At 37.5% G+C, this 26,756-nt stretch overlaps 1 protein-coding gene and 2 non-coding genes across 7 annotated transcripts in view; 2 read left to right on the plus strand and 1 right to left on the minus strand.

The window, feature by feature from the left end:
• Positions 1–406: 406 nt before the first annotated feature.
• TRNAK-UUU (transfer RNA lysine (anticodon UUU)) lies at positions 407–479 on the plus strand. Its single transcript has one exon. It is a non-coding gene; the product is annotated as a tRNA-Lys (tRNA).
• Positions 480–750: 271 nt separating this feature from the next.
• On the minus strand, positions 751–823 carry TRNAK-UUU (transfer RNA lysine (anticodon UUU)). Its single transcript has one exon. It is a non-coding gene; the product is annotated as a tRNA-Lys (tRNA).
• Positions 824–8,982: 8,159 nt separating this feature from the next.
• Positions 8,983–26,756, plus strand: part of MDM4 (MDM4 regulator of p53) — a 30,940-nt gene continuing 13,166 nt past the window's right edge. For 4 of the 5 annotated variants that reach the window (XR_009052566.1, XM_057726418.1, XM_057726421.1 and 1 more), the window contains exons 1-4: positions 8,983–9,093; positions 21,085–21,193; positions 23,542–23,616; positions 25,665–25,798. Coding sequence is in view for 4 of the 5 variants with exons in the window: in XM_057726418.1 (XP_057582401.1) it covers positions 21,116–21,193; positions 23,542–23,616; positions 25,665–25,798 (287 nt within the window). In the remaining variant the exon portion in view is untranslated. Of the gene's footprint in view, positions 9,094–9,351; positions 9,487–21,084; positions 21,194–23,541; positions 23,617–25,664; positions 25,799–26,756 lie in introns of those variants that run through there. The other variant, XM_057726419.1, reaches the window with a different exon arrangement.

Genomic DNA, 26,756 nt, shown 5'->3' on the forward strand with positions numbered 1-26,756 from the left:
AATATGGGGAAAACACTGTACTTCTGGTTTAGTAGAATGTAACTAAAATCAAGAGGTCCTATATGGGAAGTAATATATGGAAGACAGAAGAATTGTAATAAAAAGAGGTTGCAGCTGTCTGAATTTTTAATGTTCGTCTTGGTTGCCCATTTTTCTGTAATTTACTACCGCTTAATTTTAGAGAGCTTAGTAAATATTGGAAATTTATCAAACACAAGATATGAAATAACTTGAAAATAACATGTATTAAGTAAATGGAGAAAAATACGGAAAGATGAATGTTTGTTTTTCTTCATCTTGCTGAAAAAAATACTTTAATATTAATTAAGATCTAAATGTAATCCACGTGAGAAGCAATTTATTAGAATATAATCAAGTAAACAGAAGAGAGCAGTGTCAACAGAGCGCCCGGATAGCTCAGTCGGTAGAGCATCAGACTTTTAATCTGAGGGTCCAGGGTTCAAGTCCCTGTTCGGGCGTGTTTCCCTTTTCTTGTCCCTTCCTTAGGTTACTACATATACGAAAATTCCAATTCTACAGCTTCCTTCTACCTTAAATCTAATCAACTTCAATATTTCAGAGTATGCTAGATAAACATTCTCGGGGAAGAAAAAAAAAGTGGCTACGCAAAATCACTCAGCTTCTTGGCGAGTATGGACGTTTCGCTTGGCGGCTTCCCAGCGGGAAGCGATTTTTCTTTCAGGTTTTTAGTATTTAAGAAAGAAAACGAAAACACAAGTGAAATTCGAACGCCCGAACAGGGACTTGAACCCTGGACCCTCAGATTAAAAGTCTGATGCTCTACCGACTGAGCTATCCGGGCTCTCGCAAACTGCCGCTTGCCCTACAATTTCTTATTTAAGAAGGAGGAACCTTGTGCAATCGCTTCCTTCCGCCAGCATTCTGTGAAGCTGTTTTAAACCCAATAAAGCTCAGGATTCATGCGCCAAGAAAAACAAGAAGACCTAAATCATGCACCTTCACCAGCCTTACCAGTTAACTCAAAATTGGGAGACACTTATGTGCCCAACAACAATTATTAGGTAGACTGATTTGTAATCTCGCTAACACGTCCAAGATTAACAGAACGGCGAGGCATGTCACTTTTGAAGAACTGTGGTGACATCAGATCTATTATACTGTTGATAATAGAGTGGATATCAGTTCTAAAATGTACCCAACAATAACAACAAAAAATGAATCTCTCTACGAGAGATTACAGATAATGCTGTTCTGAAGCTACTGCATTGAGCTGTGCAGTATAAAGTGGGAGAAAGGACCCTGCAGAGTGATTGTCCTGTAGGTCCCTTAACGGAGCCCAAGTAATTTTACATGATGCAAACCCTGGAGTAGGTCACCCCCAATGACCTTGAGGGCAGAAATCTTACTAAGCCAGAGCGGAAAGCTGAATGTGCTAGCAGAAAGACATTTTATTGATCTTGGCATTGGAGGCTCTTCTGTTCCACAGCCACCAGTAATCTGAACACGGCCCTCTGCTATAGGGTTGGCCTGGAGAATTACCCTCCGTGGGGCTCAGAGTGGGACATTACAGTGTTTTTGTTAGCTGATGCTTTTTTCCCTTAATTCCAACTGCTTTAGGAGTGATTGCTCTGGTCCAGCAATTCCACTTTTAGGAATTTGTCCTAAAGAAATAATCAGGGATGTGCAAAAAGACCTGATCACAAGAGAGAATGTCAAGGCATTTTAATCGGAAAAAATTGTAAATGACATAAATAGCTATATAAATTATGGCACAGACTTAATAAGGAATATGTAGCCATTAATAATCATGTTATAAAATAACACAACCTGGGGATAATTGTAAAATATTGTTAAGTTAGGAAATATTTCAAATAAAAATATTTAAGCAACAAAGATATATTGCACAGCACAAGAAATTACAGCCATTATTCTGTAATAACTTTTAACAGAGTATAATCTCTAAAAACACTGAATCACTAGGTTGTCCACCTGAAACTAAAATTGTATATCAACTATACTTCAATTTAAAAAAATTTAGTGTGCATATATGTACACTGAAAAACTGAAAGGATAAATTCTCTACATAAAGCCTGGGTTCTGAAGTTAGGTGCCCCTTTTTGAATCCTTATTACCACTGTGTGATCTTGAGTAAGATATTTCTCTGTCTCAGGACAATAAAATGATGCAGGAATTAAATAAGACAGTTTATATAAATTGCTTAGAATAGTGTCTGACATAATAAGCATTCATGAAGTTACATAAAGACTTAATAGCAAAGATACAACAAGATCAGACTCCTGGGATTCTGTTCTTTCTGTCATTCTCTGACGCTATCCAACCTTCAACAAACGCTTATCATATTTTTAAAAATTAATTTTTATTGAGGTAAAATTGACATTTAACATTATGTTTCAGGTGTACAACCTCATGATTCGGTATGTGTATACACTGCAAAATGATCACCATAATAAGTCTAGTTAACATCTGTCACCACACATAGTTACAAAAAATTTTTTTTTCTTGTGATAGAACTTTCAAGATCTACTCTGTTAGCAATACAAATATGTAGGACAGTATTATTAACTATAGTCATACTGTATATAAGGCTTAACACATTTGTTTTTTTATTGAAGTATACTTGATTTACAACATTGTGTTAGTTTTTGGTATAGTGATTCAGATATATATATATATATAAAATATACACACACATTCTTTTTCATATTCTTTTCCATTATGGTTTATTACAGGATATTGAATATAGTTCCCTGTGCTATACAGTATGACCTTGTTGTTTATCTGTTTTACATATAGTACTTTTTATCTGCTAATCCCAAACTCCTAATTTATCCCTTCCCTTCTTCTTCCCCTTTGGTAACCATAGTTTGTTTACTATGTCTGTAAGTCTGTTTCTGTTTTGTAAATAAGTTCATTCTATCATATTTTAGATTCTACATGTAAATGATATCATAGGATATTTGTCTTTCTCTTTCTGACTTACTTCACTTAGTATGATAATCTCTAGGTCAATCCATGTTGCTGCAAATGGCATTATTTCACTCTTTTTGTGGCTGAGTAGTATTCCATCTTTATCCATTCATGTTGGTGGACATTTAGGTTGCTTTCATGTCTTGGCTACCATAAACAGTGCTGCTATGAACATTGGGGTGCATGTATCTTTTTGAATTACAGTTTTCTCTGGATATATGCCCAGAAATGGAATTGCCTGAATCATAGGGCAACTTTATTTTCAGTTTTCTAAGGAACCTCCATGCTGTTTTCCATAGTGCTGCACCAATTTACATTCCCACCAACAATGGAAGAGGTTTATTTGATAATGGCCACTCTGAATGGCGTGAGGTGATACCTCATTGTAGTTTTGATTTGCGTTTCTCTCTAATAATAATCAGTGATGTTGAGTATCTTTTCACATGCCTGTTGGCCATCTGTATGTCTTCTTTGGAGAAATGTCTGTTTAGGTCTTTTGCCCATTTTTTGTTTGTTTTTTTGGGCACACGGGCTTAGTTGCTCCATGGCATGTGGGATCTTCCTGGAGCAGGGATCGAACCTGTGTCCCCTGCATTGGCAGGGGGACTCTCAACCACTGCGCCACCTAGGAAGCCCCTCTTCTGCCCATTTTTTGATTGGGTTGTTTGGGGTTTTTTTGCTGCTGTTGTTATTGAGTTATATGAGCTGTTTGCATGTTTTGGAAATTAATCCCTTGTCAGTCACATCGTTTGCAAATATTTTCTCCTAGTCCACAGGCTGTCTTTTCATTTTGTTCATTGTTTCCTTTGCTGTGCAAAAGCTTGTAAGTTTGATTAGGTCCCATTTATTTATTTTTGCTTTTATTTCTATTGCCTTGGGAGACTGACCTAAGAAAACATTGCTACACACATATTTGACTGGAGTGGAGGGAGATGTAGAGGCTTAACATATATTTGACTGGAGTGGAGGGAGATGTAGAGAATTTGGAAAGCTGACAATATTGAGTTATTAATAATTTCGGCAAAAGAATAACTTTATCCCCTAAGCAATAGGGAACTATTAAAATTTTAGCTCATTAATGTCCCAATTTCTTACTCAAAGGAACACACATTAGATTTGTTCCATTCATGTTACATTAAAAATAATAACAAGGACTATCATATTAAGTATTCTCTATAAGAATCACATGACCAGAGCTAATCATCTACATAGGGCTAATGGTTGAATGCTTTCTAAAAGTGGCTGCGTGCAGATGGGATGCTGAGTCATCAAATTAGGAACATTAGATTTTCCTTTCTTTGCTCAAAATGTTTTGATTCTTCCCTGCCACTTATTGAATAACACATGGAACTTTTTATAGCAGTATTCAAAATCCAAAATCTAGCCTACTTTGCTAGCATCTCATGCCAGTGCCATTTAATAGAAATATAATGCAAACCACATATGCCATTAAAAATTTTCTAGTAGCCACATTAAAAAAGTAAAAAAGGAGCAGGTAAAATTAATTGTAATGGTATATTTTTATTCAACTCAATATAGCAAAATATTATTTTGACATGTAATAAATACAAAATATTATTGATAAGATATTTTACATTTTTTTCCTACTAAATCTTTGAAATCTGATGTGTATTTTACATGTCTCCATTTGGACTAGCCACATTTCAAACCACATGTGGCTGCTGGCTATTACACTGGACAGTATAATTCAATACAATGCCAATCTTCTATACAGTAATCAAGACTTCAATCAAAGGAGACTCTTTCTCTGCTTTTCAGACAGTCTTCTAATTCTTCCTCCCTCTCCTCATTATTTATGCCATATTTCTTCAAATTACTTCTCCCACCTCTGCCTCTTGAACTCCTACTCATTCTTAAAGGCTCCACTCTTCTACAAAATCTTCAATGATTATGTTAAATGGGAAGGAAAGATTAATTCAAGAATGTATAGACTCACAGTTTATAGATTCAATAATAGAGCCATACATTTGTTGTTCAATTTGTAACTGAAAAAGTAAAATTGGATCTCTGCATTACAACATGCACAAAAATTCATTATAAATGAGTTAAAGGCTTAAATGTGAAAAGCAAATATTTAGAACTTTTAGAAAAAAAAATGAAGTGTCTTTATGACATAAGAGGAAATAACTTCTTGAATAATATACAATAAAAAGCTATCAAAAAATAATTAATAAATTTGTCTTTAAAAAACTTCTGTTCAAAGGACAACATTCAAAAAGTGAAAACAAGCTATAGATTTGAACATGTTATTTGTAATACATATAATTAAGAAGGATTAATATCCAGATTATATAGGGAACTCATAAATCAGTAAGAAAAAGACAAACCAATAGAAAAATGGGCAAAAGATATGGACAATTCACAGATGAGTAACCATAGTCAATAAATGCAAAAAAATACTCAATCTTACTAATAATCATGGACACATAAGTTAAACCACCACGAAAAATCATTTCACATCTATTTTTTAAAAACCTGATAATAACAAGTGTTGGCAAAAATGTGAAGCAACAGAATCTTTATACACTTCTTTCAGGAGTGTATACTTTACAATCACTTTAGAAAGCACTTTATCACGATCTAAGAGAGTTGATAATATGTATATGACCCAATAATTCTACTCCCTAAAGTATACACGGAGACAAGTACAAGAATGTTGACAGCAGCATTGTTTGTAGAGCAAACAATTGGAAACACCTAAATATTTGTCAAAGGAAGAGATGGGATAAAAAAGTTTGGGCGCATTCATTACTTTATGGGCTGAATTGTGTCTCCTCTCAAAATTCATATGTTGAAGTTCTAAGCCCCAGTACCTCAGAATATGACTCTGTTTGCAAATAGGCCCTTTATAGAGGTGGTTAGGGAAAGTGAGGTCATAGAGGTGGGCCCTAATCCAATATGGCTGACATCATTATGAGAGAAGGAGCATAGGACACAGACCATATGCACAGACAGGGGCAAACATGAAGACAAATTTTTAAAAATTTTAAAACATAAAATATTTGAAAGGAATATATACAGGTGTAAATCCTAAAAATCTAAAGAAACACAAGGCAGGGGTAAATACCAAACTCAGGATAATGGTTCCCTCTGCAGTTGAAGCAGGGAGATGCCACAGGAGAAGGGACTGCGGGGAACTTTTCTGTATACGTAAAGTATTGTTCTATAGGATGAATGGTGGGGAAAAAGGAGATCAATTCTTCATTATACCTTTTTGTATGTCTGAAGTAGCTCCTTATAACTTCTAAGAAAGGCTATAGGCCAATAACATTGGCTTCTAAGCCCTTTAAAGCTGCAATGGGCCTTAGAAAAGTAATCTGATTCAGCCGTTTTATGTTACAGATTGGGAAACTGCAGACCTGTGTAACTTTCTGGTTTCTAGAATAGTTAGACTAAACCCAGATTTCCTGTTTCTTTATTAAATAAATGGTTTGTGAGCACAGTTCTTAGAGAAGGAAGCGGTGATCACTGAGTCAGTTATGAGCAGGTTAAGCCAATTTGATTTTCTTTTTTGGCAAGATTACTTGACTGGCAGAAGAAATACTATAGCTATGATTTGTTTTCATTATAGCAAGTCATTTGATGAAGTTTTATGAAGTTTTCCTCCTTGGGAAAGGTCAGAGAAATGTTGCCAAATGTTGACCTCTATTAGGTGGGATAATTGGTTTAAGAACAACCCTGGGAGAGAAACAATTAATCGTGAATCAGAGTCAACCATGAGGGGAAAAGCTCTATTCTTAATCATGCCCTAGTCAACATATTTATCAAGGCTTTAAACGGAAATAAGGACTTCCTAGGTGGCGCAGTGGTAAAGAATCCGCCTCCCAATGCAGGGGATATGGGTTTGAGCCCTGCCCTGGGAAGATTCCACATGCCACAGAGCAACTAAGCCTATGTGCCACAACTATTGAGCCTGTGCTCTAGAGCCTGTGCACCACAATGAAGAGTAGCCCCCGCTCTCAGCAACTAGAGAAAGCCTGTGTGCAGCAACGAAGACCCAACGCAGCCAATAAATAAAATAAATAAATAAATTTATTTAAAAAAATGAAAATAAGTTAGATTTGTTAATCAACAATTTGCAAAATGCAGAAGTGAAAGAGCTCATCTCTCCCGACTCTCCAGGCAAGGCTCACTGCAGCTCACTACACTTACCACATTCTATTTATCGGGACAGTCTGATGCCTCCTCTAGACAGATTCTAGGTGTCACTTGTTTTAGAATCCTCTAGGTTGGTACTTGACACACAGTAGGTGTACAACAAGTACTTGTGGACCTTAAACAAACTGTATTGCATGAAAAGATGATAATTCCAAGAGTCCAGGATGTGGTGTGCTCCAAGGACAAAGAACAAGACAGACCCAAAGGGCCAATATTGCCAGAACAAAGAGTTACAGGACTCTTATCACCCTGTACAATACAACAATTGCAATCTCCCAGAGCCCTCCCAAGCAGCATGCCATGTCCCTTGCCCATCCCACACAAGGCAAGATATTTACCCCATTTTTTTCCTGCTCAGCACACTAAAAGTATACATATTCTGCCCAGTCAGCAGATAACCGCAGGTTCCCTGGCTATAAAAACAGGCAGGCAATCCATGCTCATGGTCGACTTTCCCCGGCTACCAGGAAGTCGACCCGCTGTTCCTGCAGCGACCCTTTTCTCTAATAAACTCTATCTTCTTTGCATTCTGCCTTGTGTCTGGAAATTCTTTTCCAACCCGCGCTGGGACCATGACACAGGACACAGTAGGAAAGGACCTAAACTAACCAGGTACTATTTAAAAGACAAAAAACAAACTCCTGTTTGGGATTTTTTAAAAAATTAAAATTAATTGCAGAAAAAGAGAGGAGAAATAGTTGACAATGTTTCACCTAAAAAAGCTCTCTTGGAGCAACTGTGGAAAAGGAATTACCTCTTCAGCTCGTTTACAGAACTCTGGATCTCCACCTAAGTCGGAGGTCATGCCAGAAATAGAGCAAGATGCAATGTGCAAATTAAGAGAGGTCATTGCCCCATTTTATGTTGCATGGGTCTGTATCTGGTTCTGGGAGTCACATTTTAAATAGGACAAAGAGGTGCTTGTTTAGAAGCGTGGCAAGAGGGCTTGAAACCATGGCAAAAAAATAGTTGAAGACTGAGGATATTTTCAGCCTGCAGAAAAACAAAAGAGAGGGTTAGAGATGGGACATGGTAGCTGTCTGCAAAAACAAAACAAACAAACAAAAAACCAATAGTACTCACACTGGAAAGAATGAAGCCTTACTCTTCTCCAGATTGCATAACTGAAACCAACAGAAATGGCAAAATAACGTACTTCGACTCGGAAATTCCTCTAACATCTAGAATCATCTTAAAATAAACAAAATGAGGTATTTGGGGGAGGTCATGCCATTCGGCACTGGCAGAGGTTGAAGACAGTCGGCCTGAGAGGTTTGTTGAAGGTACTTTTGGGAGGGAGTAGGCTCTATAGATGACCTGGTTGTGTGATCCAAATAAGCTCCACCTCGTTGTCCTTTTGCATCTCTTTTTTAGCATTTACCACATATCTTATAGTAATTTGTGTATACACTAGTCTCATCCTTACCCATTAAGCGACAACTCGAGGATTCTGTTTCTCCGCTCCAGCCACCTCTGGGGAGTAGCAGTGAAAAGTTAACACTGAGAAACACAGGGAGTGGTTTTTCAGCTTTCTGAAGAGCTGAAAAAGTGGCCTTTGATTATGCTTTTAGCTTTCTCCCCTCCCCGTTTTTTTGATCTCCCAGGATGTATTTTTAATTATCACAAGACCCTGCTATTTCCTCAAATGCTCTCTCTTTAAACCTCACAACTCTCAGTCCTCCAGGTCCTGCGACTCTCTTTCCCCGGACTGGGGTCTACTCTATGGTAGCGACTCCTCAGCCTTTTAGCTCTCTAGCCCTCCAGTTGGCCCATCTATGGTTTCTGGAGGCCTCGCCGGAAGCTCTTATGCGAGATGGGTTGGCGGGGCCGGAAGTTGTGCCTTCACTACCCGCCGTTTCAAAATGCTGCTGGGGCTTCAGGGCCTGTGACTGACGCCCCCTCCCCCCGGCTCGGCGGGGGAGCGACTCATGGAGCGGCCATAAGGTGTGGCTTTTCGGTTTCACCGGCGGGGTGCCGGGAGGCGGGGGGTGGCAAGTGGCGAGTGGGGAGCGGGCGCGGCGCGGCCAGTTTTGCAGGCCCCGGAGCTCGGGTAGCTGGCGGGAGGAGCTACAGACGTGGGTGGCGGCGTGGGGACGGTCGCACAGGGCGGAAGAAGGGCTGGTGGGGGAAGGGTTATAAGATGAGAACCCGCAGAGGACAAAAATGGAGATGGAGTGACGTGATGCAGGTCGGCCAGCAGGTGACAAACCTGAAATCGAAATAGATTGACGATGCTTAATTGGACGCAAAGTATGGAGAGGACTGAGGCACTTTGGGGAAAAGACGGGAAAGAGGCAGGCGGAGAGAGTGACGTTGAGGTGTCTTGAAGATTTTAAGGTAGTAATTTTCGGGGTTGCGGACCATCGGTCTCAGAGGCACTTGAGTGCTTGTTTGAAGAATGCTTATTTGGAGGCCACACCCAGACTTCCCCTAACAGAATATCGGGAGCTGGGGCTTGGGAATATTTATTTTAATCAGCACATTTCCCAGTTGATCCTTGTACCCCCTCAAGTTGGGAAGCCACTGTTTTAAAGCAACACGGGGAGGAAATGCTGCTGCTCTTTTCCTTCATCTGGGAAATTCTATTAGTTAGGAAGCTCCTCCATGCTTTGGGGTGTTGGCATGGGGAACAAGATACTTGGTACCTTTTGGTATTAAGTATTACTGCATCTCAGTTTGGGTTAGTCTCCCTCATACATTCTTGCTATGCAAAATTAATTTAGTTTAGAAGTATTTATTTCAGAATACTTTATTTCACAGTATGGTTGGGATCACAATTTTTTATTTTAAAGGTTAACAAAAACAAAATATGAGGATCAGTCAAAAATTATCTGCACCCTGGCTGTAGAATTTAAGTAACTTTTAGAAAAGATAAGTACATCATTTTTCGACATAATCTCCTTGCTTTTTAATACATTTTGTCCATCTTGTCAACAAGCTTTCGTATTCCCTCATAAAAACTGTTTTAGGCTGAGCTGTGAGCCACGAATGCACCACTGTCTTCACTTCATCAGAAGTGAATCTTTGTCCTTGTAGGACTGCTTTCAGGGGACCAAACAGGTGAAAGTCCAATGAAGCAAGATCAGGACTATAGGAAGATGATGCTTTAACACCTCAAAATGAAGTTTTTGCAGAGTGTTGACAGTGTGGGTAGACGTGTGCAGATGTGCATTGTCATGCAAGATCACAACGCCCTTGGATAGCAGTCCTCTGTGTTTAATCTGAAGTTTAGGCTTCAGCTTCTCAAGAAGCATCTCACTATAACGAGCACTGTTGATTATTGAACGCTTTTCCTGATAATGTTCCAATACTGGCCCTTGAGAATCCCAGAAAACTGTAAGCATCAATTTTTCAGCTGATGGTTGACTTTTGAACTTTTTCTTGGTTGGTGATTAAGGATGTTTCCATTCCATACTCTGCTGTTTACTCTTAGGCTTATAGTGATTAATCCATGTTTCATCACCAGTAATGATTCTCTTTAATAAACTTTCACCTTCCTTAGGTATCAGTCCAAATTTTGTCTGCAGATATCCAAATGCTTCTGTTTATGCTCTTCCATGAGTTTTTTTGGTACCCATCTCACACAAACTTTTCGAAACCTAAGCCTGTCGTGGATTACTTGTTTTGAGGCGTTAAAGCATCCTCCTATAGTCCTGATCTTGCTTCATTGGACTTTCACCTGTTTGGTCCCCTGAAAGCAGTCCTACAAGGACAAAGATTCACTTCTGATGAAGAAGTGAAGACGGTGGTGCATTCGTGGCTCACAGCTCAGCCTAAAACAGTTTTTAATGAGGGAGTACGAAAGCTTGTTGACAGATGGACAAAGTGTATTAAAAAGCAAGGAGATTATGTCGAAAAATGATGTACTTATCTTTTCTAAAAGTTACTTAAATTCTACAGCCAGGGTGCAGATAATTTTTGACTCACCCTCGTAGTACTTGCCTGTTGTTAAAAAGAAAGCACATATACAGAAGTGTGTAAAGTTAACTGTCCTTTAACCTGTCCCTAACCTGTCCCCTCCTCAAGCTAGCTACCCTTAACTGCTTGATATTATGTCCTTCCTGACTTTTTCCACACCCTCACGTTTTTTTAAAATAAATTTATTTATTTATTTATTTATTTAATGTTATTGGCTGTGTTGGGTCTTTTTTGCTGTGCGCGGGCTTTCTTTTAGTTGCAATGAGTGGGGGCTACTCTTCGTTGTGGTGTGCAGACTCCTCATTGCCGGGGCTTCTCTTGTTGTGGAGCATGGGCTCTAGGCGCATGGGCTTCAGTAGCTGTGGCACATGGGCTCAGTAGTTGTGGCTTGTGGGCTCTAGAGCACAGGCTCAGTAGTTGTGGCGCACGGGCTTAGTTGCTCCACAGCATGTGGGATCTTCCTGGACCAGGGATCAAACCTGTGTCCCCTGCATTGGCAGGCGGATTCTTAACCACTGTGCCACCAGGGAAGCCCACACTTCACTTTTTTAGGTGTACAACAGACCTGGTAAGAACTAAAACAACATCTGAACCATAGTTTCTTTTTTTACAAGAAAAAAGATACTTTTACCTATCTAGTTGAAAGACAATCAGACAGTGGTGTTTAGCAGAGGTCCTTAGGGCTTTAAAGAATTGATAAGAATGATTAGTTCTAACTTCTGACAAGAAGCTTTTATTTTAATTAGTCTTTAAATCACCATTGTCTTCAAAGGTAGAGATTCAAAGATGAGATGTAGGAGTCTCTTGGACTAAGTGTAGGGTAAAAACCACTCTTCTGTTATCATTGAGAGATGTATAAGACTGTTTCTGGTCTCTTATGATTTCAGTCCGGTAGGGGACACACATAAAAACATAAATATAATGTTGTGAGTGTTTTAATAGAGATGCTCTGGTGTCATCGGCTTCCTTTGGGGAGTCAGAAAAGCCTTGACCAAGGAGGTGACTAGAATAGTATTTCCAAGATTACTAGTTTTTTCAAGATACAGTAGATGAACACATGGAATTTTTGTGATTTCTTACACATTTGCTGTGTACCATTCAGTAAGGTAATCAAAATCTTTTGTTTTAATTCAATACTGTTTTTTCTATTTTCCCACCTTTTTAATGAAATATTTTAAAGTTTCACAGATGTGTCATTTTTTTTACCTTTAAAAATGTCAGGATGTAGCTCTTATAAGTTTAGGAGTTTTTAAAAAGGTACCACAGTGCCTTTCTACTACCATTAACAGATTCTTAATAGTATCTAATGCCTAGTACATAATTCAAAATTTCCTGCTTGTTTAGGAAAAAATGACTTTTTGCAGATGGTTGTTTGAATCAGGACTTGAACAAGGTCCACACATTGTATTGGGGTAATGTTTTTTAAGTCTCTATAGCACTCTGTCCACTTCAACAATAACCCTGCACCCAAGGCCCTGTAGAATTCCTACATTCTGGATTTGGCTAATTGCCTGCTTTTAGTATTTTTGTTTACTTATTTCTCCACCCTCCATTTTTTCCACCTAGTAGTTAGATCTAGAAGCTTGATTAGATTTGAATGGGGGGGCGGTGTCAAGAATACTTCATAGGAGGTACTGGGTGCTTCCTGTTGCTTCACACAGGAAGTACACGATGTGTGAATGCCCCTCTTTTTAGAGATAAATTTGGTCAGTGGGTCAAATGCTGTAAGCCTGCTCAGTGTTTTAAAGTCCCCCTTTCCCCCAACCTTTCACTTAAATGGTTTTGGCATCTATTAATGATTGTTGAGGAGATGACATTTAACCCAAGACTGGAAGGTTTAGGATGAGTCAGTCTTGTGCAGAACTCAGTTTTCAAAATGAAGGAACAGTGTGTGCAAAGGCCCTGTTTGAGAAACTAAAAGATAGTGTGGATGAGGTGCAGTATGGGGAAGAGCAGTGCAAGTTGGAAAGACTGGCAAGGTGCTAAGGGCCTAGACTCTTTATTTTTAGAAGAGTAGCAAGCAATGCAGCCGGACCTGGCAGGGTCAGATTGTTTATTTTATTTTGCTTTTTTTAATCCTTCTGGCTTTAGTGTGAAGTTTGGATTGAAGTGAGGTTAGAGAGACAGTTAAGAGTCTCTAAGAGACAGTTAAGTTTTCTCTATTAAGGAGCGACTAACAGTACCTAACCCTGTTGCACTCAAAAGAGATTCCAGGTGGAGGAGGGATAAGATCTTGCTCTGGATTCAACATCCATCAACTGCCTTCATTTCTCACATCCTTGAACAATGCCTTTACTCATATTTTTCTCTCCTGTTCTTTCTAGTTTTAAAATCCTCCCACTGCTATCTCCATTCCCTCTCATTCCTCCTCTACCTTGCAGTCAAAAGTAATTTGTCCTGCTCTGAACTGCTATGGCCCTTAAATCGGTCTCTTTTTAATGGCACAACACTTTCTACCAGATGTTAAACCTTTATTGAGTTTTAAATTCTTCAGAGCTGCTAAGTGGTCAAGTCCTGTTCCTACTAAGATGCTGAACTAGCATGATTGCTGACTCCTTTCTCCCAAATCATCCCTAGAGGGACTATTAAAGGAAAATACTGCGAGAAACAAACCGGTGATGCAGGCTTTTTTGAACTGCTGTGTGGTGGAAGTCGGGGGAGGGTGGGTGTTTGGCCTAGGACAGGAGTAAGCCAGGCATGGCTATAGGAGAATAAAAGCATAGGAGAAGGGAACTATTGGAACAGAAGGTGAATCTTTGGTCTGAGCAGTGATTGTATGGGGTGGAGAGTGATTGTGGTTATTTGGTGCTTGAGATTTTCTACTTTAGTGCTCACTTCCTACCTTACTCCAGCTTACTGTGGCTGATGCTGATTGGAATTTGGTCTTCTTCCCTATGCCTTGCCTATCAGAATAGCTGCTGTTCCTCTAGGGAAAAATAACAGTGTTGAAGAACACAGGTATTTCAAGAGGAGACCAATATATAGGCTTCATTGGATAGAACAGATGGATCAAGAGTTTAAAGTTGGACTGATAATCACCCTAGAAGAAACAGGGACGATATTAACAACTTGAAACAAGAATAAGCAGAGGCTGAGAGAACCAAGCAGAAACAGTAGGCTTGAAAAATACAAGGATTGAAATCAAGAACATCACATCAGATGGGTGAAATAACAGAATGGATACAATTGAATGAATTAGAATCCTAGATTGGGGAAATCTCCCAGAACAAAGGAGAAAAGGACAAAGAAAAAACATATAAATGAAAAGCTAAAAGATAAGAAGAAAAGATGTAGAGGTACTCACATTTGAATAATAGGTATCTTAGAGAAATAAAAATGAGGAAGTATTGAAGAAATAATGGAAAAATAGTTCTCTTTTAGAATTAAAAAGGAAAAAGAAACTCCCCAGATGGAAAGGTTTCTTAACATGGGAGGTCAGGAAAAACTCACATCTGGCACATTATAGTAACATTTAAGTGTATCACAGCAAAGGAAGGTTATAGGAGCCCCAGAGACAAAGAACAGATAGCACACAAAGGAGCAAAAATTGAATTGACGTCAAGAGTTGAACAGCATCACTAAATTCAAGAACACAGAAGAGTGTTTTCAGGGTTTTGTAGGGAAACTTAGAGTTTTATACCTAACCTTATTTATTTATTTATTTATTTAAATTTTTATTTATTTATTTTATTGGCTGTGTTGGGTCTTTGTTGCTGCACGCAGGCTTTCCTCTAGTTGTGGCGAGCGGGGGCTGCTCTTCGTTGCAGTGCTCAGGCTTCTTATTGCAGTGACTTCTCTGTTGTGGAGCATGGGCTCTAGGCGTGTGGGCTTCAGTAGTTGTGTGGCACGTGGGCTCAATAGTTGTGGCTTGCGGACTCTAGAGCACAGGATCAGTAGTTGTGGTGCACGGGCTTAGTTGCTCCGAGGCATGGGGGATCTTCCCAGACCAGAGATTGAACCCGGGTCTCCTGCATTGGCAGGCGGTTTCCTAACCACTGCACCACCAGGAAAGTCCCCCGAGATACAATTTTAAGCAAGGTAATAACATATTAAAAGGAAGAGTAGGACAAACTGAGATGCTAAATTAAGATGGTAGAGACAGAGAGATATATATATATATAAATTACAATAAATGGACTATCATCAGTTAAAGATAAAAATTGACAAATTGGATTAAAAAACTCAAAGTCCAGATATATGCTTTTTACAAGGGCACACCAAAAGTTTAAGGACATGCAAAAATTAAAAGTAAGAGAGTTTGGGGAAATACATACCTGGAAATACTAACTAAAAGAAAGTTGGCATGACCATACTAACATAAGATAAAATATACTTTAAGACAGAATGTCTTAATTGGGATGGAAAGAATCACTGCATAATGATAATCACTATATGCTAAGAGCTCACCAAGAAGATACAGCAATTTAAAGCATGAATGCCTCTGATTAAAAATCCTTACAGTAGATGAAGTGAAATTGGTAGAACTACAGTAGGATTAATGGATAAATCCACCATCATGGTGGAAGATTTCATTACATCTGTTAATTAATTGTAGATCAGGCTGACAGATTAGCAGAAATAGACTATAAAAAACCAACAAGCTTAACCTAATGAACATAGAGTTTTGCAGTCATGCAGTATGGAATTGATCATCAACTAGACCATGGTGAAAGCCTTAACAATTTCAAAGATCAGGTTTTATGCAGGGAGTGATCTCTCCCCACTGTGCTGCTAAGTTAGAGGTTAATCACAAGAACAATTTGAAAAATGCAGTATACATAGGTGTAGCTATGTAATTCATGGATTAAATTATCATGGAAATTTAAAAATACCTACAGCTGAACGAGAATGAAGACTATATCAAAACCTGTGAGCTGAATAAAAAAAGTAGTGCTGGAGGGGGTGGGGGAAGGAATTTGTAGTCTTAAATATTCAATTACAAAAGGAACAAGTTAAGTGTCTAATTTATAATATCAGGAAATGATCAACAGAATAAATTTTTTTAGAGTGGAAGAGATAAGAAGATACAATAAACAATATCATGAATGGAAAGAAGGATGCATCTGTACACTAAGTAGAGGTTAAAAGAGTGCTATCAACTATATGCAATCAATTTTGAAGACAGACAAAATGGAAGAAGAAAAAAGGTTAAATAATCTAATATTTATTAAGTTAAAGCAGCGATTAAAAATCTTCCTACAAAGAAAACACTGCATTTTATAAGTTTTATAGATGAGATTGGACAGTTTTTCTAAGACTAGAACATCTCAATTTTGTGGAATTTTTTTTTCAGGCAATAGACAGGGGCTAAACAATTTATTCTGTTAGGCCAGCTAACCCTGGCATCCAAATGAGACAAAAACTTGACAGTGGAAAATAACAGACTTATTTCATTCACCGGTAGAGACTTTACAATCTAAACAAAATGTTAGCAGATCAAAACCAACAGTATGCAAAAAAGGATAATATCCAGAACCAAGTTGGACTTATCTCAGGTGTGCAAGGATTTAACACTAGAAAATCCATAAATGAAATTAAAAATTTACCAAATTAATAGATTAAAAGACAGAAAAATTGTGATCATTTCAATAGGTACAGAAAAAGCATTTTCTAAATCTCTCTTCCATGATAAAGTCTTTTTCTTTTTCTTTTGTTGAAGTATAGTTGATTTACAGTGTTGTGTTAGTTTCAGGTGTACAGCACAGTGATTCAGTTATACATATACATGCATACATATACATACATATATGTATACGTGTGTGTGTGTACGTATATATTCTTTTTCAGATTCTTTTCCCTTACAGTTTATTCCAAAATACTGAGTATAGTTCCCTGTGCTATTCAGAAGGTCCTTGTTGGTTATCTACTTTGTATATTGTAGTGTGTATGTCCAGGATATATTCTTAATGAAGAAGAAAGGGAACCCTTCCAAGCTGATAAAGAATAGCTATTAGAAAAAATTAGCGAAAACATTATGTTATATAGGGAAACATTAGAAGCACTACCTTTAAAATCAGAAAAAGATGTCTGATATCGTGTGTATTCAACATTGTATTGACAGTCCTAAGCAGTAACATAAGATGAATAGAGGAAATTAGAGGCACAAGAATTGGAAAGGAGGGAATAAAATGTTATCTGCAGGTGATTTGTCCATTTACGTAGAAAACAGAAGGATCCACAGACAGATGGTTGGAAATAATCATGTAAGTTTAGCAAGGTGATGGGATATAAGATTATTGAAAGTCATTTGTATTTCTGTACATATGCAAAAACCACTAGAAAACAATGAAAGAGAAGGCATCACAGTAGTATCAGAATATCAGTGTTAGAAGTCAGTCTAACACAAATGTGCTAGACCTCTAAAGGGAAAATTGTACAACTTTGCTAAGAGATATTAAGTAAGATCTTAGTAAATAGAGGAATGTGTTATGTTAATGAATTGGAAAACAGTTTGTTCTATATGTTGAGTGTAATTTCATTCATGATCCCAACAGGGATTTTCATAGAACTTGGTGATGCTGAATTTTATATGGACGAGTTGAGGGCCCAAGAATAGCTGGTCACTTCTAAAAAAGGAACGGGAGGGGAAGACTTGCCCTTAGCAAGGCTCATGGTAAGATACAAGAATTAAGATAGTGTCAAATTGTATAGACAGAAAGATCACCAGTGGACTAGAATACAGAACTCAAAAACACCCATGCATGTTGATACACAACAAAGGTGACTGTCAGTCAAGAAAGTCATGTTCAGTAAATTGAGCTGGAAAAAAAGTGGCCATGTGGAAAAAGAATAAAATTGATCTCTAAAAAGAAAAAAGGCAATTCCAGATGGATTAAGGTTTTAAATAACATAAAGAGAAATTTAAAAATTTTAGTGACATCCCCCTCCCACATGCACACAAACCTTAGTAGAAAGTACAGGTGAAAATGAGACCTTGGAAAGTAAAGGATTGGTTAAGCCAGGCAGAGATCGCTGACTATAGAAGAGAAGATTGGGGCTGCCCTGGTGGCGCAGTGGTTGGGAATCCACCTGCCAGTGCAGGGGACACAGGTTTGATCCCTGGTCCAGGAAGATCCCACATGCTGTGAAGCAACTAAGCCCATACACAGCTACTGAGCCTGTGCTCTAGAGCCTGCGAGCCACAACTACTGAGCCTGTGCACCGCAGCTACTGAAGCCCAAGCACATAAAGCCTGTGCTCCACAACAGCAGAAACCACTGCAACGAGAAGCATGTGCGCTGCAACAAAGAGTAGCCCCCACTCACCACAACTAGAGAAAGCCCGTGTGCAGCAACGAAGACCCAACGCAGCCAAAAATAAATAATCAACAAAAGAAATCTTTAAAAAAAAAAAGATCGATAAATCTGAATATGACTTCATTGAAATTAAGTTTTTGCTCATAAAGGTTTTCCCACCTTCTAGGAAATGGAAAAGACATTAAAAACTGGGAGAAGATATTCGTAGGACAACCCAATTGACCAAGGGTTAATATTAAAAATATATAAAGAACTATTATAAATCAGTAAGTATAACAAAATCAGTTAGAAAAGTATGTAAAAGACAAGAACACATTTCACAGAAGAGGAAACACGTATGGCCGATAAGCATGTAAAGAGATAGCATCGTTAGTGATCAGGGAACTATAAACCAAGCCGATACCTATTTGACTGGGAAAAATTTAAAAATCTCAGGACATCAGATGTTGGAAAGGAGGTAGATTCACAGGATAATCTTATGCATTGCTTATAGGATTATAAATTGGTGCAAACACTCTGAGGACAGTTTGGTGTCAGATTCTAAATTTGAATATTCATATATGCTATAACCCAGCAATTTTGCTTGTAGATATGCCCACAGGATACTTTTTTGGCACATGTACAAGAATGTTAATAGTACTATTCATAATAGTGAAAGCCTAGAAACAACTCAAATGTCCATCACACACTGAAAATATACAGCAGTCACAGTAAACGAAAAATAAAGTATGCTATAACATGGATGAACTTTGAAAACATTGTGCTAAATGAAATAAGCCAGATACAAAAGGACAAATATTGTATGATTTCACTTATATGAGGTACCTAGAATGGGCACATTCATAGAGACAGAAAGTAGGGTAGTGGTTACCAGGGTCTGGGGAGAGGGGATAATGGGAAGTTATTGTTTAATGAGTACAGAGTTTCAGTTTGAGGTGATGAAGAAGTTCTGGAGATGGATAATGGTGCTGGTGTACAACATTGTGAATGTACTTAATTCACTGAATTGTACCTTTTAAAATGGTAATGGGGTGGGGGAGGCAAGGAGTGGGAGTTTGGGATTAGCAGATGCAAACTATTATATATAGGATGGAAAACAACAGGGTCCTACTGTATAGCACAGGGAACTATATTCAGTATCCTGTGATAAACCATAATGGAAAAGAATTTATATATGTATAACTGAGTCACTTTGCTGTACAGCAGAAATTATACACAACATTGTAAATCAACTATACTTGAATAAAATTTTAAAAAGGCAAATTTCACGTTATATGAAGAACCTCAAGTGACATGACAATAGGAATTTATTTTAATGAAACAAAAATTCATAAAATTACATATAACATGCTTCCTTTTTTGTAGGTTAAAAGCAGCTGAACAATATATACTTTTTAGGATTCCGTTTTGATGCAGTAAAGTGCATAAAGAGGAAGGGAAGAAAATCAAAACAGGATTCAGGATGATTGTCAGAAGGAGGCAGGGGAATGGTAGTGGGGAATCTGATGGGTAAATATAGATTGTTGTCAGAGTCCTAGTTTGTGGATGTTTATTGCATTATTAAAAAATCAAGTAAAAGTGGGCCATGTATGGATGAACAATAGACTGTGAAGTGTGAGGGAAAAAAAGGAATCAAGGATAGCTTCAAGGTCATTGATCTGAGCAATTGAAAGGATGGAACTGCCATTTAATGAGATTGGGGAGACTACAGGACTAGCAGGTTTAGGGAGATGAGGATTTTTTTTTTTTTAAATAAGGTTTGAAATGCTAGTTAAAAGCTAGCTGCTTTAAAATTACAAGTTATGCTTGTATCCTGTTTGACCTGCCATTTTGTAGCAAGGGAAGCTGATAGAAGGCGGTTGAATTTATGCTTTGTTGTCGTAAATAAGTCTTCTCAGAAGAGTGAGGATTCTTGTTAGCTGTAACAAGACTATTGATTTTTTTATTCATAAATTTCACTGACTTTTGTCACCTTTTTACTAGAGAAAGTTCTGAAGGTAAAGTCAAGTTTATTTCAAATTTTTTTCCTTCTCTAGCATTTTTTTTTAGAACAAAAGGTAAAAGGTGAAAAACTTTAATTAAAACCTTACTTTTCATTTCAATTCATGCTATATCTTTCCTTTGATGATGTATGTCCAGCTTGGTTTAACCCATTTTATAAGTATTTAGGTATTTACTCTTTGGGCTTGGCACATTATAAAAACTGCTTTAACTGATACTGAATATTTTGACTCTCATTTTCCTGTGGTCTCTTGCCAAGACATGTTCCAGCATGTTGCAGAGGTTTTCCTTGGCATGCTCTTGGACTCTTCAATCTATTACTTAATCTTGGTAATTCCCCCAGCCCTGCATCTGTCTCCTAGGGGGTGCTCTTGAGCACTGTCCAAGAGAGGCGGAAATACCAGAGAACTATGTGAGCCACTGGGGAGGTAATGATTGTAAATTTCACTTTCAGCTAAAGCAGTTTTCTCTTTATCAGCAGTGTAGAGGTTGGAGCCATGCCTGAACTTGTTTCTCTTGCAGGCTTCACTTGAGGGAAGTATAGATCAGTTCTTACTCTTAATTAAGCTCTTCAGTTTTTTGCAGGATCTGAACTAGAAAGTATCAGAAGGTTAACAAGAACCTCAGCATGGGTATATGGCACTTGTGTAGGATGCTCTGATATATGTGTCTTTTTTACTTCTGCTGGCTGCTTTTTTAATAAATCCTAAACAGAGAATTTTCTACTTCAGAAGAGATTTTATGCTTTTATTCCTTTTAGGTTTATCAGCAGACTTCACTTCACTGCCAAAATGACATCATTTTCCACCTCTGCCCAGTGTTCAACATCTGACAGTGCTTGCAGGATCTCTCCAGAACAGACCAATCAGGTAAATTATTTTTAGGCATTCCTGTTTTTCCTTAAGTTTTAAAAAATTAAATCGGGGCATGTAGCTGACTTCACTGACTAAGATTTTATGCAGAGCAGGAAAGATTATTTTGTTAATCACCTCACACCAGTCAGAATGGCCATCATCACAAAGTCTGGAAACAACAAATGTTGGAGAGGGTGTGGAGAAAAAGGAACTCTCCTGCACTGTTGGTGGGACTGTAAATTGGTACAGCCACTATGGAAAACAATTTGGAGGTTCCTTAAAAAACTACAAATAGAACTACCATATGATCCAGTAATCCCACTACTGGGCATATACCCAAAGAAAACCATAATCCCAAAAGAAACTTGTACCATAATGTTTATTGCAGCACTCTTTACAATAGCCAGGACATGGAAGCAACCTAAATGCCCATCAACAAATGAATGGATACAGAAGATGTGGCATATATATACAATGGAATATTACTCAGCTATAAAAAGGGATGAGATGGAGCTATATGTAATGAGGTGGGTAGAACTACAGTCTGTCATACAGAGTGAAGTAAGTCAGAAAGAGAAGGACAAATATTGTATGCTAACTCACATATACGGAATCTAAAAATGGTACTGTTGGACTCAGTGACCAGAACAAGGATGCAGATACAGAGAATGGACTGGAGAACTCGAGGTATGGGAGGGGGCGGGGGGTGAAGGGGAAACTGAGACGAAGCGAGAGAGTAACACAGACATATATATACTACCAACTGTAAAATAGTCAGTGGGAAGTTGTTGTATAACAAAGGGAGTCCAACTCGAGGATGGAAGATGCCTTTGAGGACTGGGGCGGGGAGGGTGGGGGGGGCTTGGGGGGGGGGCGTCAAGGAAGGGAGGGAAGATGGGGATATGTGTATAAAAACGGATGATTGAACCTGGTGTACCCCCCCAAAAAATAAAAAAAAAAAAAAAAAAAAAGATTATTTTGTTAAATGTCATATTAGGCAAGCTAGTAAACAGTATCCATGCTCATAAATTTGAATTGATCATTGATTTAATAAATATTTGGAGGTTACAGATTGCTCAAAATGGCACATTTTAAACACTAGCCTGTTTTAGGGTATGAATGGCTAGTGGCAAATTTGGGGCCAAATTATATATTTGTTTTCTGTCTTTCTCACTTCATTTAACTAGTTTGTTTTCTTTAAAAATCAGTTTTAAATTATAAATATAGCAAGTGTGTTTTCTTATAAAAAACTCAAACTTTATCATGTATTTATCTATAAAGTATTTATCTGTAGAGACTGCTTTGACCATCTCCTCCCTTCTTCCCCCAAAGTCCCTTCCCCTAAGATAACACTATTATCAATTTGGCGTGTCTTGTTCCAGGTCTTTTCCGCTAACATGAAAATACATAATTTTGTTTTGTGGTTTCATAAATATTGTGCCATGTATAGTATTATGTACCTTCATTTATGATAAAGGTGGAATTTGATTTCAGGGGGGAAAATGTGGCTTATGTAATAAATGGTTTTGACTTAATTGGCCATCTCTGGAAGGAAACAAATGAAGACCTCAAACCTTGTACAAAAACAAATTCCAGACAGAGAAAGATTTAAATGTAAAAAATGAAATGATAAAAAATATTAGGAGAAAACTTAGGATATGTTATGAAACTTTAGAATAAGAGAGAAAAGACAAAACCAAGGAGACTATAAGAGAAGAGAGAGACAAATCTGATCATATAAAATGAAAGAAATTAAATTGTGTGACTAAAGACAGACTCTACAATCAGAGTCAAGAGATGGCAAACAAAGTCACTATTCCTTGTATGTATATACCACATCTTGTTTATCCATTCATCTGTCAATGGTATTTAGATTGTTTCCATTTTTTGGCTATTATGAATAATGCTGCTATGAACAGTGGTGTACAAATATTTGTTTTGATTCCCTGCTTTCAGTTTTTTTGGATGTATACCTAAGAGTAGAACTGCTGGTTCATGTGGTAATTCTGTGCTTAACTTTTTGAGTAACTGCCAAACCGTTTTTCACAGTAGCTGCGCCATTTTATATTACCACTAGCAGTACACAAGGGTTCCAGTTTCTTTACATCCTCGCCAACACTTGTTTTTTCTTTTCTTTTCTCCTTTTATTATATCCATTCTAGTGGGTATGAATGGGCTATCTTTTGAAAATGAGGTTTTTCAGGAAGTTAACAAGTAATAGTTTGATCATCTGTAGTTATTAGATGCTAAGTATCTACCAGAGTTGGTTAAAAAAAAGTTGAAGGAAGTTTGTTTTTCCCTTGGGTTTCAGAAACCAATCTAACTGAAATGTAAATAGTAAGTTTGTTTTATGTTTATGTCAGGTACGACCAAAACTGCCGCTTTTGAAGATTTTGCAGGCCGCAGGTGCACAAGGTGATATGTTCACTGTTAAAGAGGTAAGCCATCAAAGAAAATTCTCAGTTTAAAGAAAAGCTGAGAAGTAGAAGCCTACAAATATGTAGTTCTGAAATCAGACCTAAGAAAGGAAGTTCTATTCCTGTGGTACTGAGAGGTAACTTTTGTTCTGTTTTAAAGACCATCAAGGGAATTAACTCCCTGGCGGAATCAATTAATTAATTCATTAATTCCAGTAGTTAGGATTCTGTGCTTCCACTGCACGGGGCATGGGTTTGATTCCTGGTTGGAGAATTAAGATCCAGCAAGCCGTGTGGCATGGTCAAAAAAAAAATAAAATGACACTGTCTATGATATACAGGATATGTTGTCAGGCAGGAATTAAATGCAGTAGTTTTTCGTTATAAATGTGTCAGATTCTCTTCTGAGCACTATGAGTTATTTTAAACATTTATGCATTTAAATAACTTATTTAGTTTCTAAATTTTTTTTTAACACAAAAACAAATTGAATTCTTTAAGTGGAAAAGAGTATTAAAATGTTAATCTCTTCGAACTGCTTGGATTTAGTAGGGTGAAGATCAAATCCTTCTTAAACAGAGGAAACAAAATTATCACGTTTTTTTTTGACTTTTCATAAAAGCTTAACACCTATTAGCAATGCTATGCTCCTGAGTCATTCTACCTCTCAAGGAAACAAATCTGGAGGCATTTCAGATTTTCTAGAATACTCGTATTTCCTTTATCATTTTAAATTAAGTGTATCATTTTGGACTTTATATCTAAAATTCTGGTAAGACTTTTTTCCAAACTGTTATTAAAGTATGGATTTCTAAATCAATAAAGTTGTTATAATGCCTTATGCTGTCTCCTTCACCAGCATGGCAGAGTTTGCCTGAGTTAAGATAGAATTAATTACATATTGTTCAGGGAAATTGTTTTATGGGAGAAATGTTGGACAGAGTCAGTTTACACAGTAAGCTCTTTATCATGAATCTTGACATTGCTTGGTGTATAAAGAGGAATTTCCTAGTTTTTTATTTTTAAATATTGGTTATCAGTATGTGCATTGAGGCAGTATGGTATAATGAGAATAGTAGTATATACAGATACAGAGTAGTGTTTTTGAAGGTCATATTTTGTATACTTAGAGGAGATTTATTTTTTTCTGGAAGTTGGACAGACATAAATACAAAACTTCCTCCTTTTTTTTTTTTACAGTAGATATTCTTTCTCATCTTATTTTTCTCTAGATATTTGATTAGATATGAGAGCTCTGTTAATATTGGGACATGTTGCCTGGAATGGAAGGGAGCCTAAGAGCATCATTGCTCCAAAGTAATGAAAACAGTATTGGGAGAATTTTTGTGCAAATATCTAATATTTCTTGGGAAGTCAGGGCCTAAAGATAAAGATAGCAACTTTGGTCTGTTTGTGATCTGTGACAAAATTCTTACTATCATTAAGTGAACTTTATTAAGCAATTAAAAAAAAATCTACCATTTGGAGGAAAATTAGATAATTTAAAAATTTTGAATCATGAACTTGTGTGTATTCCCTTCCATTTTGTGAACTCTGTGAGAAAGGTCAGATAGACTAAATTTTTATATGATAAACACTTAAATTCTGTTGTGCGCACTTACAGTGCTGATGGCTTATTAACCATTGTACTTCATTTGCCAAAAAGACTTAAGTGAACACATGTCAAAGCCTATAGTAATTTTGTGCCCCTGGACTTGGAAAATATTATGACCCAGGCAAATTTAAAGTTTATTACTTCTGGTAATAGAAGAGACCCCTTTATTTGGACTGGTGAGAACATTTTTAAGGGGATACTAGGTAAATTCACCACTTTTTCTCATTATCAGACTGATATATTTCTATTCTAAAAAGTACGGGTCTGTTAGTGTCCAGAATGATAATAAGTAAATGAACCTAGTAATTGGGGGCAACTGTTCTGGTGTCCTTACACAAGCACTGACAGTCATGTTCATAATATGTTCTCTATTTCTGTAGCAAACTAACTTATTTAATTTGTGTTTTGGGCAGCAGCTGGACAGATCTCTTCATGGTATTTTATTTCCATGTAGGTCATGCACTATCTCGGCCAGTATATTATGGTGAAGCAGCTTTATGATCAGCAGGAGCAGCATATGGTATATTGTGGTGGAGATCTTTTGGGAGAACTACTAGGTCGTCAGAGCTTCTCTGTGAAAGATCCAAGGTAAAAAGGTTTGTTTATCTTTCGGGGTGCTTATATTTAACCACTTAATCTCCATAGGTTATTAATGGTTATTTAATCTTATAGTCCATAAAATATTTGTTGGGCCTGCATATATCGGGTGACTGAGGTAGAGAACATAGTAGTGAGCAACACAGTGTCTAACTTTATGGAGCTTAAAGAGTAGTGAGACAGTAGATACTCTTCCCTATCATAATTGAATTTTCACATCAATACATGGTAAAATTATGTTATGATAAGTGTTACATGAAAGAGGTACATGAGGCTGTGTTGGGGGATGGGATTTCAGGTCTTAGGGATGGAGGAAAGGTTCCTTGAGGAAGTGTTATTTGAGTTGAGAGCTGAAGGATAATTAAAGAGTCAGTTAGAAGGAGCTGGTTGAAGGAGAGCTTCTGGCAGATTGAACATCGTGTGTAAAGGCCTAGGTAGGAGGGAGCTTGATGTGGCCAGGTTAGAATTTTGTGAAACAGTTGTTATAGAGAGAGGAAGAATGAGCTGATGAGAGAAATGTAGAATTGCTTGGCAGCTTGAGGTTAATGGTGGGCTTCATAAAAATCACAGTAGAGCTATTCTGACCTGCTGCATGGCAGTCTCCAGCTGTGCAGAGTATATGGTTATTAACTTACACAGTCAAAAGCTAGTTATTAATTGAGAAGCCAGTGTTCTCTTTCTCTCTATAGCTTTGTGATGACTGTTTCTTCTAAAACTCCCTTCCACCTCCATTCCCCAATAAAATGCAAAACTTAACTCTTAGAAGGAAGGAGTAGTCTTGAAGGAAATCTCCCCACTTGGGTTACTGTTAGCTTATGAAATAAAATGTAAATTCATTTTTTTAAATGGGGGCAAAGTAACACAAGGGCTTGGGCATTAACATGTTGATACTTAAATAATTTAATAAAATTATTCTGGGTGGGATAGGGAGAGTGGGAGGGAGTCGCGG

Source organism: Hippopotamus amphibius, chromosome 3, assembly GCF_030028045.1.
Source record: "Hippopotamus amphibius kiboko isolate mHipAmp2 chromosome 3, mHipAmp2.hap2, whole genome shotgun sequence".
NCBI lineage: Eukaryota > Metazoa > Chordata > Mammalia > Artiodactyla > Hippopotamidae > Hippopotamus > Hippopotamus amphibius.